Raw genomic sequence first — 19,587 nt, 5'->3', positions numbered from 1 at the left:
CTCCGAAAGTGCCGTAGATGAGGGATCATGCAGAAAAAATATAATTACCCCTGATTGGGGAGCAGCTCTGTTCACAACGTGGCAGGGGGAGCGTCTGGCCAAGGGTTGACCCTAATCATTTCCCCCGCCATGGGACTAGAGAAACACATCTCTCTGCCCGCTGGTCCCCGTTGTCTCCGGGGTACCATTGTGGGGACGGTGACGGAGAAGCTCCCGCAAGGTTTATTTTCTCACCCCACCATTGTTTTTTTTTAAAAAGTTGAATTGTGAGGGTTGCGCTGCTATGATTAATTAGGGACTTTTTCCTACCCATTAATATCCCAAAGCCTTTGGCATTGTTTGAAATGCCAATTATTCACCTCAAACCCGGCGACGGCAATGAAACAAAGAAAAAGAAAGGTAGGGGAAAAGCCGGGGCAGGATTTGCCTTAATGAGCCAAAACCCAGGACCCGGCTGTTCGGGTGCCAAGGGAAGTCATCTAAAATGAATGTCACACCTGGTTATAAATAGGGTGGCATGCGTCGCTGTGCCCATTAACGTAACGACACATCCCACTGCGATGGGTTAACCCTTTCCCTTGCCCTCCCGTAGGGCTAAATATAGGCAGCCTCCACCCAGCCGCGGCGGTATCGTTTCCCAGCCCATCCGTGGCTGGAAATCGCCGATATACGGAAAATAAACCCCATCCGCTATTCAACACAAGGCTGTGCTTTCACCTAGGACATCTAGCCTGTTCAACCCAAGCAAAGATATCCTAATTACCTGGTAACGAGCCCGTGCTTATTCCAAGGAGATAGCTCCAAAATCTACGTTGTCATATCCCAAATTTTGGTGATGCTGCGTTTCAGAGGACACCACCTAGAGAGACTGCACCAGCTTCCCAATGCCGATGGTTATTATATAGGTCAGTGAAGGAGCAGCATCCTTTCCCTTTTAGCCCCGTTTATCCTGTATTTCGTCCTAGCACATAGCAGAATTATCTATATGTATGTATACATAAAGGCTGCTCATAAGCAATAAAGAGAGGATTCAAAATTTCTGGGGAATAATTTTCGCTCCCCGGGTTTTGTCTGCTCTGTTGCGTAAAGTTTTGGTTTAGCATCTCAAAACCAAATCAGCCATTTATTTTAAGGCTGAACAAGCTATGGAAAAGGGAGCCTTAACATATTGCTCTTGGGATGGAGATAAAAAAAAAAAAATATTTCCTGAGAAAAGTGCAAATAGAGGCAAATAACGGGCAAGAAATCCTTTATTGAGGGGGTAAAGGCAGAGTCACAAACAGACTGTTTTCAAAGTTAAAAACAAATACAAACAAAAGGCTAAAAACTGGGAAATGATATTTTCTCCCCCCTTTAAAATCAGAGTCCAAAGCTTAATTTGGGTCGGATTTGTTACGCTTACACAGCTCGGTTGGCACTTGCACCCTGATATGGGGGCACCGGGGAGGAGGGAGACACCAGCCATTGACCGAAGTGGTTAAACGCCGAGCAGAGACATCCCCTCTCCGACCCCGCTCAGGTTCCGGAGCAGCATGTTAAGACACAGACAGTCTTTTTTTTTTTTTTTTATTTTTCCTTCCCACCCCCCCTCCTTTCCAGACAGCTACTGTACAAAACAAACCAGAAATTTATAATAAATACCTAACACAAGAGGCTCAGTACGCTGCTACAATCCTTCACTGAAGGGAAACGTATATATACATATATATATATCCTAATATATAACCTCTTTGACTTAAATCAGCGTAAAGGCTACGTGTTGCTACGGGATGGCTAGGGCAGGAATCCCACTTAACATCACCCGGACCCCCCACCTCAACACCGCATCGCCCCATCCTCCCCTTTGCTGGCAAAGCAGCAGGATTTGCCGGCGGCAGGGAGAGTTTTTCCATCGAGGAAAGGGGGATTTTGCATCTAGGAAGGGAGTTTTTGCACCTAGGAAGCTCCGGCTAAGCGACCGCGCAGTGAATATTAAAAAAAAAAAAAACCCAAACCAAACTGGAAGAGACCCTTGGCATGCACGACTCCTCTGTGATAAATACAGACGTTTTCCTTGGCACCGTCTCAGGCTGAAATTTCTGACCCATCCTAAACGCTGGTTACGACGCTGGAGAGGAAAGGCAGGCTGGCCTTCGAGTTAAAACCCTCGCAGACTCAAAAGGGGGGAAAAAAGAAAAATAACCCTGCGAGGCTTCATGACTTTAGCATCCAGCTATTTGCCAGAGCGAGAGAGAGGGCTTAAATTCCTGGAGATTTAATTAGCAGGCGCAGAACATTTGCCCGAAGGTAGGTCTGAACAACAGCCCAAACAGCTCTGCATCCAAACTCTGCAGCTGGCCTTTATTTTCTTTCCTAAAATTAAAAAAAAAAAAAAAAAAAGAAAAAAAAAAAAGAGGGAGACGAGCCCTCGGTACCCTCAGTTCCTGGCTGCAGCCCCCTCGGTTTCAGTAGGGATCACCCATGGGAGATAAAAGCTGAATATCTCGGGTTTTCGATTAAGTGTTATGGTTTCTGGCACGGCTCTGGGCGAGCGGCTCATCCCACAGTCCCATCCCGAACCTGCCAGCGAGAAAAGGGTCTCATGGGAGCTTAGCTCAGGCAAAAGAGCCAGGAAAAAAAGGATTCGCTCCGCAATTACAGACGGGAAAGCTCAGACATCGCAAACACAAGCCCTCCTCCTCCAGCTTTTCTCCCCTTCCTATGAGAAAAAGGCTGTTCCCACTGGAAATGCGAGGTTTTGCTGGGAGACAAGGCAGAGGAATCCGCAGGGAAGCGGTGAGGGGCATCGGGAGAGGAGCTTGGAGATACCAAATCACTCATGTAGCGACAGCAAAACTTTTCCAAATCACATCTCCACTCTCTCAGCGCTGGATGCATGGGAATAAAGATCTCCAGCCTTACCAGGCTCGGTTTTACACCGAGAGTTGCTCGAGCAAGGCTGGAGCCCCACTGCCACATCCGAGCATCCTCACGTATCCCGAGGTGAAGAGCTCGGTCACCGCGACGGGCTGGGAGAGGCTCAGCATCTGCAGATCCTGGGCTCAGCCCTGCTGCAAGCCAAATCCTCTCCAAAATTCAAGCAAAGCTGAGAAAACGAGGACAGGGGGGACGGAAAGCCAGGGACGGGAGAGGAAAGGCTGTCACACCCAAGTGCCCGCTTCCAGAGGGGGGACGGGGTATCACAATGGGCATTTCGCAGTGAAAGCACTGAATTATTAATTAAGCCTCACGGCACCCTCAGGCAGGCAGGGGACTGCAACCTGGTCCAAGCTTTTTGCAAAGGGATCCTGATTTTATCGGCAAAGCCGCCCACCCTGGACCTCCTCGACCTGCAGCCGGGACGGGGCGACGTCAAAGCCAGGCTCTGCATTATTTTTCCAGCGACAAACCCCAGCAAACCTCGCAAACAGAGTCTCCAACCATGTTTAACAACAGCTCTTTGGAAACACCCTACCGATACGCTTATTTTCCCCCTTAAACTACAACTTGCCTGCGAGCAGCCGGCCAGAAAGAAAGGAAGAAAGAAAAGAAAAGAAGTGATTCCTCCCCATTTTTTTGGGGTTTTTTTTTGGCCGCCGTTATTCCCCCCTCTGAGGTAGACGTCGATGGGGTGGGGATGAACCGCTGGAGAGTGGTTATTCGTCGGGTGAGTCGGTGATTTGTCTGGCATCCCGGCCGGCACGATGCGTGGCCGCCGAGCCCGCCCCCGCTCAGCACTGCCGTAGCACGCAGGCGGCGGTGGCCGGTGGTGGCCCCGGTGAGCTGCATTTCTCCGGGGCGGTGATTTTACCTGCGTAATCGATGCAAGAGGCGTTGCGCGTCCGCACGCCCTCGCCGCAAGTTTGGGAGCAGGGGGACCAGGGACCCAGGCGCCAGAGAGGGCAGGGGACGTCTCCGCAGGGCTTGATGTCCTCGGGCTTGAGGGCTCTGTCGCAGGCGGTGGAGGATTGACCCTCCACATCCCGGCAATCCACCGTCCGTCTCTGCCAGCCGGAGCCGCAGGTCTTGGAGCACTCGGACCAGTCACCCAGCACCCACTGGGAGGTCAGCATCGGTCGGATGACGTTGGCCGACTTCTTCTCTTTGCCTTTCTGCTTGCTGAAAGGGACGTCCTTAGGGATGAAGAAGGTGTACTTGACTTTTGGTGGGAAGACCTCGCTGGCGATGGTCAGCAGCTGGACAGTCAGGGGCTCTGGGAGCTGTCGGAAGCTCTGCAGCCTCTCCAGGGTCGTCATGGAGCCGCTGTATTTCAGGATGGTGCCTTTAATGAGGATGTCCTGCTCCATGGCCGAGATGGCAAAGTCTCCGTTGAGCAGGTACTTGCCCTCGAGGGTCCTCAGGGCCAGGTAATTCCCATCGTGACGGACCCCACGGTGGCTGCGCTGTTTGATGTCGATGTTGGTTGCCCCGGCGGGGATGGTGACGATGTCATTGTAGCCGTATCTGCACGGGGCAAAGGGACAGTTATTTTCCCGGACTAATTAAGAGGAGACCCATGCAGGGGATAGCACTTGGCGAGTGGCATTGTGGCTCTGAAGTCGTCCCTGTGTAACCCAGAGTGCTCAAGAGCTGGAAATACTGCAGTCGTGCCAGATGTGTGCTCGGCTGGAAGATTTTTGCATGCGAAAACGAGCACCGCACTCAAACGAAGAGCCCCACGGTTGCCAGCCTTGGTGGGAAATTCCCCTCCCCCCTTTTTCTTTTGAAATGGGTGAAGCGTTTGGGACTAAAAGCCTGGCTGTGCCCATGATGCTGTCAGCGGTGATGCTGAAGGGTGGCATCAGCTGTAGATAGGTATAGAACAGCTGGACAGGAGAGAGCTGGGGTGCTGCTGGCATCGTACGCTTACGTACATTGGCCAGATGTCGCTGCTAAAAACGGATCAGTAGCCAAACAGTTAACCCAACAGACATCTCCTATTGTAGACAACTTGCTATTAACTTGAAAGCCTTTCCTAGAAGACAGCATCCCCATCCATGGGCGGGTGTCTCGGCACCCTGGGCTCACCTTTGGGAGGGTTTTGCAGGTACCACCATGCAGAAGAGCTGCCGTTGTGGGGCACAGAGCACATTTCCTCCTCGGGGGAGGGTTTCCCTGCCAGAGCCCATCCCACGGCTCCCGGGCCAGCAGCGGGAAGGCTTCGGTACTCAGCACCCAATGCCACGGTAATTACTTGCTGCTATAATAAAATGACTCACACCGTGGGGCCGGCAGGATCGTTTTCCACGCATCCCCACGGTCGATGCTGTGGTCATTAATTAGGTTTCAAGTATTTTGGAACAAAGCCTTTGGGTCAAACCCTGCTCTCAGTCACCCTGGCCTGCCTAACCCTGATCTTAATGGGATCTCTTCTTGGCTGTAGCTACCACGCTAATCTCTCTTTAGTCAACCGCAAACAATTCATAGGAGAGTGGAAGCCCCATTTCAGCTGGCTCCCTGGAAGGAAACCATTTAGGAAATCTAATTTGACTGCGTGAGTCACCTCGCCGCATGGAATTGGACGCGTTGGGCTTTTGTTAAGATCTTTTCAACAAAAGCCTTAAATTCAGCGCCTTGGCAAAGCGACGGAGATCTTGGGCGAGGGAAACGGCTGCCTCCGTGCCCGTGTCCCAGGACTGAAATTCATCCCCCAGCCCCGGGAAAAGCTATTGAACCACTTATATCCCTCATCAGCCCTCAAAATACGTGTCCAGCTCACCGCATCGGGGCGAGATGTGTATTGTGAACTCCTCGAGGCGGCGGATTTATTTGCGGTGTACAGAGCCCAGCGCCGGTGTCAGCACCAGCTATTATTTTAGGAAATAAACTCTGCTTGGCTTGCATAAACGCTGCCCCGAAATAAACTCAGCTTAAGCTCCCGAGGTCAGGGAGAAGACCAGGTTGTCGCAAGGCCACCGGGCTGGGGGGGTTGGCATGGCCGCGAGCCCAGGTTAATGGCATGGAGGGGAAGCCAAGCACTCCTCGAGTCCAGGGGTTTGGAGGTGCGATGTTTTCGGTACAGAAAGCAAACTAAATTTACACACCCTAGGAAGAGGCCTAATATTCCTAGCCTAGCACTTCCGCAATAATAAAAAAAAAAATAAAGAAGAAAGGAGAATAAGAGGGGAAAGCTGTTTTTTCTCTCCCCCCAAGCCCGTCTCTGCCGGCCCCATCTTCCCCCTTACTTGGATCGGTTGAGCGAGCCGGAGATTTTCCTGCAGGTCGAGCCGTTGCCGCCGCACACCCCGCACTTGTCCAGCTTCTTGGAGGACCCCACTACGTGATCGCAGCCGGCCTTGATGCACTGCCCGTGGACGCAGATGGAGAGGGTCTCCGGCCCGCACAGCGTCCCGTCGATCACCTAGGAAACGCGCAGGAGAAATTAGGGCATTTGGTCTGAAATGGGGTAAAAAAAAAAAAAAAAAAAAAAAAGAAAAAAAAGAAAAAAGGGGTGATTATAATCTTACTTTGGCCTCAAAGACTTTAAATTCGCTCCTCCCCCTGGCTCGGCAGAAGAGTTTGCATCGGTCCCGGGGTGACACTCCGGCGTACTTGGGAACCCACTCCAGGCGATTCCCTTCCAGATCCGTAAAGTTGTAGCTGTTGTACTTCTCGCACTGCTGCTCCCGAAAGCTTTTCCCTGAAAGGAAAGGCGAAACATGAGCCAAAAGCTGCGGGAAGCTGGCAGGAACCGCTGCCCTCGGCCATCGCGGAGATGTTGGAGCGAGCCGAGGACAGTGGGAGGAGCGAGCAGGGGAGGGATGCCGCACACCGCCCACCCAGCCAGAGGGGATCGCAACCCCCAGCAGAAAATTATGCCCCCAGAAAATCGTAGAATCATAGACTGGTTTGGGTTGGAAGGGACCTTAAAGCCCATCTCGTTCCACCCCCTGCCCTGGGCAGGGACACCTCCCACCAGCCCAGGTTGCTCCAAGCCCCGGCCAACCTGGCCTTGAACCCCTCCAGGGATGGGGCAGCCACAGCTTCTCTGGGCAACCTGGGCCAGGGGCTCACGGCCCTCACAGCAAATTTCTTCCTCAGATCTCATCTAAATCTCCCCTCTTTCAGTTTAAAACCCTTCCCACTCGTCCTATCACTCCACCCCCTGATCAAGAGTCAAGGGAGAGCGGAGCAATGGTGGGTCCTGGAGAACGGGGGGCGGGAGGTGAGGCTGCCTTTGGGAATTGCATCCTTACCATCCGGCGGGCACTCGTCGGTGTGGCAGGACTGGTACTTGGCTCGCTGGCCCTCGCAGTACCTGCCGCCGTGCTGGGGCTTGGGGCTGTCGCAGTGGCGGTAGGAGAACTGCACGCCGCCACCGCAGGTCCGGGAGCAGGAACCCCAAGGGCTCCACGGCCCCCAGCCGCCATCCACCGCCGGCTGCAAGAGGACACCAGAAGCTGCTAGATCCATCCCCGAGCTCAGCCATCCCCGGCTGCTTGCTCCCAGGGCAAGCAAAGGTCTGGAGCAATGCTAAAATCTGCCCCCCCGTCCAGCTCCTCTCCCCGCGTCCCCAGCCGGGGCCCTGGTCCAGCAAAGCACTTAAGCACATACTTCACATGAAGTTATCCCTGACTTCCACCAGCCTGTTCGTGTGCTCAAAGTTAAGCTTGGGTTTAAGTACTTTGCTGACTGACTCAGAAATCACCGCTAATTCCCCCGGCGGGACAAAAAGCGATGATTTAATTGCAGAACTGCAGCTGCTTGCTCTGTTCCAGACCAGCCTGCGCCTCGGCGAAAGGCACGGCAGCATTTTGCTATGAGCTGGGCTTGCCAGTAATCATAGAATCGTTCAGGTTGGAAGGGACCTTAAAGGTCATCTAGTTCCCACCCCGCTGCCCTGGGTAATAAAGATTAACGAAAGGTGCTGCTGAAGGAGAGATAGCCAGGAAACAAATCAGGCAAATCCAAAGCTAGTCCAGCAGACAGCAGGACTGGGGTCAGAGGTTTGGGAATTCCAAAGGGTCCCCAATTCCCTCCCTTACCTGGGGCTTCAGGGTGTCCTGGGGCACACAGTGACCGTCCCAGCAGAGCCCCCCAGCTTTGCAGGGGGTGCCGTCGGCCCAGGGCAAGCTGCCATTCTTGGTGTGGCAAAGGGGCTCCCCGCTGCCCGTCCTGCACCAAAGCTGGGCGCAGATGTCCTCCTCGGTGGTGTTGGGGCAGTGCTGGAAGTCCTTGCCAAAGATCTGCTGGCATTGCTGGTCCAGGCTGTAGAGGGCTCCTCGGCCGGGCAGCTCGGCCGGCAGGGACAGGGGCTCGGCCGGGGCATCGAGCAAGCAGTCACCTGGGCAAGGATGAGAGTTAGGATGGAGATCCATCAAGGCTCGAGATGATGCATCAAGGCTCGAGATGATGCATCAAGGCTCAACGCCACACATTGCACCCGTCAGGGCACCCCCAACCTCTCTCCGTGCTCTGCTTTGAACCCCCTTCATCCCACCTCAAGAGCCTGAGCAATCAAGGAAAAGGCCGTTCTTGAATGATGATGCTCCTTACCATGCCCTCCGTCCAGGAATTCGGTGAGGTACATGGCGCTGCAAGGGGACCAGGGCTGGGTCTTGTTCAAGTGGATGAAAAGAGGGGCCATCATATGGTGCTTGCCGAGGGGCCCGAAGAGCCGCTCGCAGGTCTTGGAGTCGTCGTGGGGCATGCTGAGGACGTGGCCTGGGGAGCAGAGAGCATCGGTGAGCAGCAGCCTCCCGGTCCCTGCTCTGCTGCTGATGGTGCCCGGGCTGCTGGGAGCATCTAAGAGCTACCAAGCAGTTCCTCTCGCTGCAAAAGCTAATTTGCTTCGATAAATCAGAAGCGATCAACAAAACAGCGCTTGCTCTGGCGCAGCGGCACAGCCGCATGCAGGGCAAAGCGGCCCAAATGAGCCAGCGCATCCCTAGGAGTAGCAAACCAAGGGGGAGAAGCGTTTGGTCCCACGCCTTAGCTCATCACATCGGGCAAATGAACCGATTTATACCAGTTCAGCCACTTCTAAGTGCCTTTGCTGGTGCAAACCAGCTTCTGCCAGTGCCAGAAGCTCCCCGGTGCTGCCCAAAGCTTGGCGAGTGGTACCCAGCCGGGGGACGCTGGTGCCGGGCTGTGCTACATCCCCTCCCAGCAGCGGGGCTGGGCCACGCTGGGATGAAAAAGCGGAAAATTCCCCCCCTCCAACCCGCCCCCGGGAAGGGATGTTTTACCCAGTTCGTGAGCCAGGGTGTAGGCTGCCTGCAGGCCCTCGTCCTCGATCACCGAGCAGCTTTTGTTGCGGTCGCACATGGTGCCGATATCCGCCACCCCCAGCGTGTCGCAGCTTTGGTGTCCGCAGAAGTCCTGTGAGCGAGCGGTGCCAAGGCAGGGGGGGGTGAGACAGGGGGAAAGGGGTCCCACGTTTGGTAGCCCCAACATCTCCCAGCAGAGCTGGGCAACCCACCAGTGCTCTGCACCCCAAACGCAACACCCCCCCCCCCCCCCACCACCATTGCAAGCTCCATCCTTTGCATGGTGGGGGGATCCCTCCTCTCCCTCCAGGGACACCTCGACCCCTTTCTTCTCGCCCCCTCCAAGGCACCCTTCAGACCTGTCTCGTCAGCAGGATGGCGGTGTCGTAGTGCTCCGGGTGCCGGTCGCTCGGGGGGTTGAACTTTTGCTGCCAGCTGCAGAAGTTGCGCAGGGTGAGGCCGCCATTGTCGGACACCTCCGGCCCCGCCGCCTCCTCGTCCACCACCAGCACCTTCACCACCACCAAGTTGATGGAGTTCTTCAGGCTGGGGTGCTTGTAGATGCGAGCCGCCATGGACATCAGGGTCAGGACGTGGTTCTGCAGGGAGACAGCGGCAAAGCCCGGGTGAAACCTTCTCCACGGAGCTCTTCTTTTTCGTTAGGAAAGGAGAAATCAACCTCATTTATGAAGCCTACCATGGCCAGACCATCTCAGGCACCGTCAGTGATGCTCTACACCTTGTGCCGGGGGGGAGGACGGGCAGGACAAGCTCACCTCTGCCCATTCTCTTCCCCAGCTGTCGTGTCTCACCTGCCACAAACCCTCTGCACCCAGAAACCTTCCGGGAAAACCTCACGTGTCTCCCTGCGAGTGCTCTTGCATATTCCCACCGCATTAACCCTGCCCTCGCTGCCCCGGGGCAGGAACCACCTCATGCACCACCTCCCGCGGATGCAAAACCACCCTCAAATTGCTCCAAAACTCCTGCCTGAGCTGTTCATCAGGGTTTGAACCCAACGTCCTCGGTGACAGACCGAAGCCAAAGCACTTTGACGGCCGAGGCTTTGCCCAGCTCTGCGACTGGGACCATCAGAGATTACTTAATATGTCAAACGCGCCAGCGATGTTTAGGCTGATGTAAACATCTTATCGGAGCATCGAAATTCCTCCTCTGCTTGGCACCCGTTCACGGCCCCGCAGTCAGGAGGAAAAAATGCAGCTATTACACAATGTGGTATTGGGAAAGAGAAAGTGGCTTCTCTCCTCCCCAGACGAATTACACCCCGCGGTCTCGCTTCAGCGCCACTAGCTAATTAAACTGGAAGGACTCGGTGGAAGCCCTCTCCGACGGCTGATTTTCGCCCAAAAATCCATGTTTCCCTGCGCGCTCATCCACCGCGATGCTGTCGGGACGGAGACATGCACAAAATGCCATTTTCTTAGAAAAGGAAGGAGATTTTTACGGAGATACCCCCCCTCCTCTTAACAGCGAGGGCATATTTGCTGCACCGAGAGCAAAAGAGCCACTCACCCAGGGCGGTTGCGGCTATTTTAACTGATTCTGCCACATTTTATCCCGGCGCTGGCAGCTCCATGTAAACAGATGTCTCGCTTCAGCAAGACGTATCCCAAGGCTCGTTATCCGAAGGGCAGGCCCCGGCAAAGACGATGGGAGTGCTGAATAGACTGGTTTATTTAGACTGGCCGGATCTCCGCGACGTGACTCACATCCCAGCCCCAAGCGTGCAACAAATGTCACGAAGAAGCCACCGCTGAGGCGAGAAACCCAGGTGAGATCCCCGCGAGCCGTTGTTCCAGGGGAACTGGGGGAATTGTTTACCCCACGGGGAAAGTCTGTTGGGAAGCTCCCTAAAAATAGCACAAAGTCTTCCTAAAATCACGCACGTGAAGACCTGGAAGGATGCTCTGCGCTGGAGCGGCGCATCATGGGGTCATCCATCATTCCCAAGGGAGAAAATCCTGCAATCCTGCCCCATCCTTCTCTAACCCATTACAGGTTTCTCTCCATCCCAGTAGTTTTCACCTGGGAGTTCTCAGTCCCTACTGCAACCTCCCCGGGACACTGACCCTCGCGTCCTCAGGGTGACATCCAGCCAAGAAACTCTTTCAGCCTCAGGAACGGAGGGATTCGGAAAACATCCACGCGCCTTCGCTTCGTCTGGAAAGCGAAGGCGGAAAGCGAAGCGAACAAACAGCTATTTAGCGCAGATTAAAAGGTCAAATTCACTTGTCCCACCATCTGGTGTGCATTTATACCCATCCCCGGACCATGCGGGGCTTGGTTGGGTTTCGGATGGATCCCGACTGCTCCGAGGAGAGCAGCAACCCACCTGCGCCACCTTGGCTTGGCTGAAGGGTTTGAAGCTGGGGCCAAAAGCGAGTTACAGGCTCCCCAGGGCTCAGGAGATGCTGAATGAGCACTTTTGGCCAAAAACTGGCTGCGGATGAATTGAATCCCGCTCGTCCCGTCCTCCCCGTGCCTTTGCAAACGGACTCTGGCTTGAGGAGCCACCTGGGAGGGAACGTTGCCTTCTCCGGAGTTTCCTTCCCAGCATCCAGGCTGAGGATGTGGATACTGCGATCAGATGCCCGGCGGGGGGGATCAGGTTTGGGGAGCCCAGAGGTGCAAACAGACTGGTTGCTGCCTCCTTGCGAGGCGCCGCAAGAGCGCAAGGCTCTTCCCTGCCATTTCCAACCAGCATCCTGGGAGATGGCGGCGGGATTTCTGTCCAACTGGTAAATACAGCTGGAAAACCAGCCCCATACCTGCTCTGGGGGGAGAGGGCACCAGCCCGAGCCTGAAAGGATCGCGGGAGCAGCCCTCCTCCGCCCCACGCAGGGCTTGTATGGTCAGGCACATCCCAGCAGGGGTTTCTACCGCCCAATGCTGCGCCCCAAAACCTCCTACCTCTTTTTTTCCCTGGCTGCAACCCCTCTGCTCTCAAGAAGGTCAAATTCCACCCATTTTCTCCTCAAAATGGGGGGGGGGGGGGGGAATGCCTTTTTTTTCCCTGACACACCTGCATTACAGCAGCTCTGCTACCCCTCCTGCCGCAGCATCGCCGCTTCTGGGCACTTGTAAGCCCAAGCACGCACAGGTACCACCAGCATCACCCAAAGCCAGACTGCCAGCAGCAAACAGCACGTGCAGAGGGTTAAAAATGGCAAAAAAATAAATATAAATCAGGGCCCGGGGAACGGAAGTGGCTGTTTTTAACCTGACAACATTGAAGGATTTCGCTTTCCGACACGGGCGCTTGCAAAATCTCTGCTGACATTCTCCTCCGTGGGAACCACTCGGAAGCCGAAGCCTGCAGAGATCCCCGAACTGCTTTGGTTTTTCATTTTCTTTTAATTATTATTATTATTATTATTACCTTTGGGGGGAGAAACTGCTCTTGCACACAGGCTAAACTATTATTGTGGTATGCGCATAATGATCTAATACCGCCGGACCCACCCAGTGCGGATGGATGGCGGGGAGCACCCGTACAACACCCCGGCACGACTCGCCTCCCTCCGACTCGCTTCCCATCTCCCGGAGATTAATGCTCACCCCAACGCGGGGCCGTGGGTTTGTTTGGTTGTTAATAAGGTTCTTGGGGCTTGCTTTCCCCCCGCCCTTCCTTTCTCCCTAGAAGCCAGCATTTCTGTGAAGGCGGGGGGGAATGAAACGCTGAGATTTCTGGAGCGCGGACAGATGGAAGGAAGCAAACACGGGGTCAGATGCAAGGCCTGCCCGGCTTTTAAAAAACAACTGGTAAAAACATATCCCAGCCTGTCTCTCCCCCCAAAAAGCAGCGTCGGCACGCTGGCCCCCTGGCTCGGACACCCGCGGCAGCCGCCCTGCCAGCCTCCTCCTGTGGTTTGAAGCTTGGGCCAAGAATTCCCTTGCAAAAACGTGGGCAGCAGCCAAGAGAAACCGGGGGCGGGGGACGCGAGGGGGACACTTGGGGGACACCCTCCTGCCCTTCCAGCTCTCTGCCCCATCCCTTTTCTGTTTGTCACTTGATTCCCCCCCCCCCCCTTCTCTTTCCCCTTTTTGCTGGGTATTTGGGGCTGAGCTGCGAGAGAAGGAATTACCCCCTTTTCAGGGCGGGGGAAACTGAGGCACAAGGAGGACCGCCACCACCTCTTTCGCAGGCACGGGTGGACACAAAGCCAAACCCTATCCCGAGAGCATCATCCCGGGGCAGGATCGCTGCGGTGGGAGCCAGCTCCCTCCTCGCTGCGCCTTTCATACCGAAGCCCTTGATAATCGGCCGTCACCGTGCCAGCGGCGGGGCCGGAACGCGGCAGCTGTTTAACATTAACGGGTCAATGCGAGGAAGCGAGCGCAGGGGCCGGGGGAATATTTAGGGAGGCTGCCCCGTCCTCCGAGCCCTCGCATCGAAGCTCGGGGTGCACAAATCCCAGAGGAAGAGCACCGGCGATGCCGACGGATGGCAGCGCCCGCTCAGGTCCCCCCTTCGCTTTGCAAAAATCCCCTTTAATCCCACCCGGGTTGCCTTTGGGATGGGCTCAGGAGGGGACGGGCTCCTTTTGTCAAGGGATTAAGCGCACTCACCCGCTCAAGCTGCAAATTATCCTAAAGCGAGCCTAGGAGCCGGACACGAGGGGACCTGAGGCTCCGGGGTGGCTTTGGCTTTACCTCCGAGGTCACTTTGATGGTGGATCCGGGTGTGGGATAGGGGGACGCCAGCAGCACCCCGTGCCCCACACTCCAGCACCCACCTGCTCTGAGAGGGAAGGGATTGCAACAGCACTCCTAAAAACCTGGTAAATCTGCCTGAAAAAAAACAAAACAAAACCAAACAACCCACCCACAGAAGTCAGGCGAGGAATCCCAGCTTAATCAGATCGATCTGGTTTTGCCGTGGTCCTCGGTCACTACCAGCTCTCGGAGTCGGGGACGGCAGACTCCTCGCTTGCAAGTGCAAGGGGGAAAGGGAAGGGGCTCGGAGCCATCGTGCTCGCAGAGGAGAGCTTGGAAACGCATCTCATCCGCACCCGAGAGACGGGAGAGATCCCACCACAGGAATCCCACTCTGCTTGCCAGCTGGCTGGGGATGCTGCGGATGGTTTCGGTAACCGCCTGTTGCTCGAGGTGTCTCGGCAAACATCCCCCGAGCCTCGCGGAGCCTCCCCGCAAGCTGCAGGTGCTCAGCCCAAGCGCCCCTTTATTCTGCGCCTCGGAGGGATCAGCCCCCACGCCGCCTCCTGCCTCAGTTTCCCATACTCAAAACCCCCCACTTAATTCTGTTCGTGATGCTCACCGCCCTTCGTTTCCTGAGCGTTTGGGGTACTTTTGTAGGAAAAATACAGAGCATAACTCATGTGGCCAGCCTGGGGCCTCGCACCCACCCCTATATAAAGGGGGCTCTTCCCAATCACTGCAGGTCACATCCCAACTCCTCCTCCACCACCTGCTCACAGGCGTTATTGCTCAGCACTGTCCTCCTGCTAATGCCCCCCCCCCTCCAAAATACCCCATCTCCTGCCAGCACCAAGCCAGAAGAATGATAATTAACCCCCAAATTTCAGGTCTGGCTCTGCGCTCCCTTCGTCCTTTCCTCCTGGTTTCCATGAGGATTGATGGAGGTGGAATTAAGCTCTCGTTACCTAAATGAGGTTAACAGCTGAGCGATAATGGCTCAGATTGATTAGAAATAGATCATTAATAGCATTTTCCTAGCAACCGCATGGCATTGATTATCACTCGCAACGCTTGAACACATCTTACGGTGACTATCTCCTACTTGAGCTCTTACAGCTTATGCAAGAAAATAACTGGGAATACAAACAATGCTTGTGACCTTTAATGAATATTTGGTAATTAAAGTGTGGTTACGGGAAGAAAAGTCACCAAATAAATATGGTTTCTTCTGACTCAACATTTCTGCTCCCTGGGCATCTCCTAGTCAGCTCTCGAAGATCTCACCAGCACGAGCAAGCCATCACTTTTTTTTTTTTGGCCCCAAAACCATAGGTATTTGGGGAGAAGTGGGATGACTGTTTGGGCTCCTGAGTTAGCAGTAACTTAGCGCTTCTCCCTGCATTTTTGCTGCTGAGAACAAAAGACACAGAAACACAGCAGGTGGCTTTTTTGTTGTTGTTGTTGTTGTTTTTTTTACTGCTCCACGAGGGCTGGTTCTGGTTAAAGTTTTCTCCCAGCTACTTAAATACGCTATTGCTCCGTTCATCCCAACCGAGATCTTTAAAGCCTGCCTGCCCATCACGACATACCCTGAGAGATGATGCAGAGATACTGCTCTTGGGGACAAAGAGGAGATGACGGTAAAAAGGGAGCCAAAGAGACTGAAAACACGCTGGCAACCAAGGAGGGAGCTGTCACGTACCTGCCGGGCAGCGTCACCCTCTCCCAGGGCCGTACCAGCCAAACCAGGGCAGGGTACCAGCGTGTCAGCCCCTTGGTTGTCTATACGTGCCTTCTCCCAGGTTTACCCAGAGGATTGTTATTTCCTCTCCCTAAAATACGTCACCTTATTTGTAGCAGGAGACCCCTGGGTGTTGTTTAAAACCATCGGGTGCCCAGCTGCTTGCAGAAGATGCAATACACTATTTTTTCCTGTCCTTTTGGGGGAATCGGAGACCAGCTTCACACCCCTGGGAGAGTCATTTCCACCCCCATTTATATGCCTGTTGCTTAGAATCCTGCTTACTCCACACAAACTTTGTTTTTTGACTGCTGTGAGCTCTGGGGGTGTGTGTGTGTCTCGAAGCGCAGCATCCATCGCTCCTTAATCCTCTGCTATCTGTTCCTGCCAGCCTGGCGTGGTGGCACGCAAGGAAAAACAAGCAAGGGGCGAAACCCGAGTGATGCTCAGCAGCTGAAATCAGCTGGAGCTGCAAGGTTTAGCATTTCTCAAGGTCTGAGCAGGGCTGGAGTTAAAACGCTGCTCTATCAGGAGGGGAGAAGCTGGCTGAAGCCCCCAGGGGAAGGGCAAAGCGGGCAGAAATGGCAATGCCAGGTTGCCAGAGTGGTTTCAGCTGCCCGACTGCTCCCTGCTGAGCCCCGGCTTCAAGGACTAAGAGCCCCTGTACCCAACCAACCCACAGCAGAGAACGAGCAACTTCGGTGCACCGTTATCCCCTTGCAAAGACCCGTTTCAGCCCAGGCAAACCTGAATTTGGACCCCAGGACCAAACAGCCCATCGCTGCAGGGAGCGGGGCGGTGGGGAGCTGGCTTTGCAAGAGATGTGAAAAATAACCTGGTGTCGATGAAAACGGCTGGGCAACAGCCCCAGAGAGGGATGCAGGCAGGGGACATACTGGGGTCTCTGCTCCCGGGGTCTCCGCAAAGCCCAGCCACCGGCAGGGTCTCTGCAGCCGGAGCATGTTGAAGGAGAGGGAGAGTTTCTGGTGGTGGTGGCTGGGGGAAAGGGTTGTTCGTGCATCTGCTCGGCTGCTAACAGGTGGCTCAGGAGCGGGACTACGCATTACTCAGTTTATTTACTATCTGGCCCCAGCTCCTATCCGGAAGGGAGTTAAGCCCATTGCTTCGCAGCACAGCAAGAAAGACATTAACCCACTCTGTCCCTCTTCTGTGGGGACACCAGACGGATGGGACATGACAGTGTCCAGCCTGTGCAGACACAGGCTCCCCCAGAAAGGATGCTCGGTCTAGGAAAGGGTCCCCAAACACGACTGAACCCCATAGATCAACCCTGCAGCCTTTGCTCCAGGGATTTACAGCCCCTAGACAGCAAGGAAAGGTGGGGACAGAGCCAAGGTCCCCCACCCCGTGCCCAGCTCACTCTCCCAAGGTGGCCTCTGGCATCCCGGGGATGCTTATAGGATCATAGAATAGAATGAAAGAACAGTTTGGGTTGGAAGGGACTTTTAAAGACCATTTAGTCCAGCCTCCCCTGCAATGAGCAGGGACACCTCCCACCAGCCCAGGTTGCTCCAAGCCCCGTCCAACCTGGCCTTGAACCCCTCCAGGGATGGGGCAGCCACAGCTTCTCTGGGCAACCTGGGCCAGGGGCTCACCACCCTCAGTGTAAAATATTTCTTCCTTAGATCTAGTCCCTGCAGGGGCCGGGGAGGCAGCAAGGGGCCCCGGCAGCGGGCAGAGCTAGGGGGCTGGGGGCACAGGGGGGCTGGAGAGGCAGCAGGGACAGAGGGCTGTGGGTGGGAGGAGGAGGAGAGGCAACAAGGATGGGAACAGGAGGGGATGGAGGGACGGAGGATGGAGGGGACAGAGGGGATGGAGGGATGCAGGGGGAAAGGAGGATGGAAGGATGAAGGGGAGAGAGGGATGCAGGGGCAAGGGGGATGGAGGATGGAAAGGCGACGGGGACAGAGGAGGAAGAGGATGGAGGGATGGAGGGGCAGCGGGACCGAGGGATGGAGAAGCAGCCGGGACATAGGGACAGAGGGACGGGGGAGCAGTGAGGACAGAGGGATGGACCCCACCAGCCCTTACCTCCACGTCCTCCCCGTAGAAGCGCACCATGGAGGCATCAGCCACCAGCAGCGTCTCCACGTACCGCGCCTGGGAGACGAAGCGCTTGGCCCGGCGGAGCGGCTCCCCGGGGCCGGGGGCGGCGGCGGGGGGAGCCCCCGTGGGGGCGGCCCGGCGCTGGAGGCGGTGCAGGCGTCTCCAGGGGGGTCCGGGCCAGGGATGCCCGAGGGGCTGGAGCTCGTAAGCCGCCCCGTCGAGGAGAAAAGCGGCTCGGAGCCCTCCTCCGCAGCGGCTGAGCGCGGCGGGGGCATCGGGGCTCCCCTCGACGGCTCCGGCGTAGAAGCAGCCCCGGCGCGGCGGGCTCCGTCCCGGTGGTCTCCGGCCCCCCAGGCGCTGGAGGCGGAGGCGGGGGGCCAGAAAAGCGGCGTCGGGGCGGAGGCGGAGGACGACGGCTCGGCCGAAGGCGGCCAGCCGCAGGGCCAGTTGCCCCGGGGGTGCGGGCAAGCGGGCGGGCAGCAGGGGCTGCGTCTCCCGCGGAGGCGGCGGCAGCGCCCACGCGTGGCACAGCAGCAGCAAGTGGAGCGGAGCCCGGCCCCCCAACAGCAACCACCACCCCCGCCGCCCCATCGCCCGGCCCGGCCGCCCCATCGCCGGGCTCTCGGCCGCTCCCCCGCAGCCTCCGCGCCGGCTGCGGAGCCCGCTGTATTTATACTTTCTCCCCCCGGCTTTGACATAAGAGGTTTATTTTTGATCTCTCGCTGTTCCCCACTCCCCTCCCCTGCCAGCCAGAGCCTGGGGGAGGAGGAGAAGTGAAAGAGAGAAAAAAAAAAAAAAAAAAAAAAAAAAAAAAAGAAGAAGCAGCAGCAGAGAGAAGAAAAAAAAAAAAACACCACAAAAAAAAAAAAAACAACAACCCACTTTTGGATGGGATTTGAGGCCAATCAGGCGCCGGGAGCCCCGCCTGCTTCCAAGTGTCAACTCCAGCCCGTTACTCTCCCAACATTAACCCCTTCAGCCCAGCCGGGGCCCGATCCTGCCCAGGCGGGCATCAGAGGGGCTCGGGGAGGTGGTCCTGCCCCATGGGGTTGGGATTTGGCACACGGTTCCCCCCCCTACACACACACCTCCCCACCATGGGAGAAATTACCCCAGGGAGCTGATTCTTCTCCCATTTTTCCCCAGCATCCTTTCGATGCTGGAAAGCACCGGGCCTTTGCCAGCTGGAGAGCATCTCATTTCAGCCTGCGAGGCAGAAGGTGCCCCGGGGGGGTTTTGCCCCTCGGTTCCCATGTCCTTTGCTTAGCGGAGGACAGAGAGGGCTTTGGGCCCCGGGGAAATCTCCGACAGCGACAAATCCAAGGAGGTTTCCATGCCCTGAACAAACAGCTGGGTCCACATGGGGGTTCCTCTGGCTGGAATAAGGCAACGGGCTAAATCGGACTTGTGGAAAATACCTATGAGAATAAAACAATGCAGCCAGTTCCTCCTGTCGCTTTCTTTTTTTTTTTCTTTTTTTCTTTTTTCTTTTTTTTGTGTGTGTGGGGGGAGATGTTGTGCTACTTTATTTAATACCCAGATTTGTCCCTTTCAGATCAATTTTTTCTCCCCATCCTCATTCCCTTGCAGTGAGTGAAAATCCTACAGGACTATAATAAAATCTCGGGCTGCAAAAGCAGGTAGCTACTGTCGTGTGCTCAACACCAGGAGACGGACAGAAACATGCTGTCCCTGGCCGGGAACCCGCTCAGCACCAGGGAACAACCAGCTGTAATGGAGAATGGGAAATTAAGCTTTACATATTACTCCTTCTTTCCTCTTAAGCCCTCCTTCCCCATTAGTTCACGAGATTCCTGGCCTTTGGAGCACCCTTTCTGCAGCACTGGGATATCCCGGGATGTTCTTGCCACAGTTTGGGGGTGGTGGGTCCTATTCTGCTCCTTGTCCTGA

General features: G+C 55.6%; 1 protein-coding gene across 1 annotated transcript; it reads right to left on the bottom strand.

The window, feature by feature from the left end:
• Positions 1–1,232: 1,232 nt before the first annotated feature.
• On the bottom strand, positions 1,233–18,295 carry ADAMTS8 (ADAM metallopeptidase with thrombospondin type 1 motif 8). Its single transcript, XM_054223257.1, has 9 exons — positions 17,662–18,295; positions 9,548–9,787; positions 9,168–9,300; positions 8,476–8,643; positions 7,965–8,263; positions 7,176–7,359; positions 6,447–6,619; positions 6,165–6,340; positions 1,233–4,443 (listed from the first exon to the last, which is right to left on the bottom strand). Exons 1-9 carry the CDS (start codon positions 18,286–18,288, stop codon positions 3,711–3,713), a joined length of 2,733 nt encoding a protein of 910 aa, XP_054079232.1. The 5' UTR covers positions 18,289–18,295; the 3' UTR covers positions 1,233–3,710.
• Between the last annotated feature and the right edge of the window lie 1,292 nt (positions 18,296–19,587).

The sequence above is a fragment of the Rissa tridactyla genome, chromosome 17 (genome assembly GCF_028500815.1).
Source record: "Rissa tridactyla isolate bRisTri1 chromosome 17, bRisTri1.patW.cur.20221130, whole genome shotgun sequence".
NCBI classification, from domain to species: domain Eukaryota; kingdom Metazoa; phylum Chordata; class Aves; order Charadriiformes; family Laridae; genus Rissa; species Rissa tridactyla.
The sequence above is the reverse complement of the archived record's forward strand: the minus strand, read 5'-3'. Positions and strand labels throughout refer to the sequence as shown.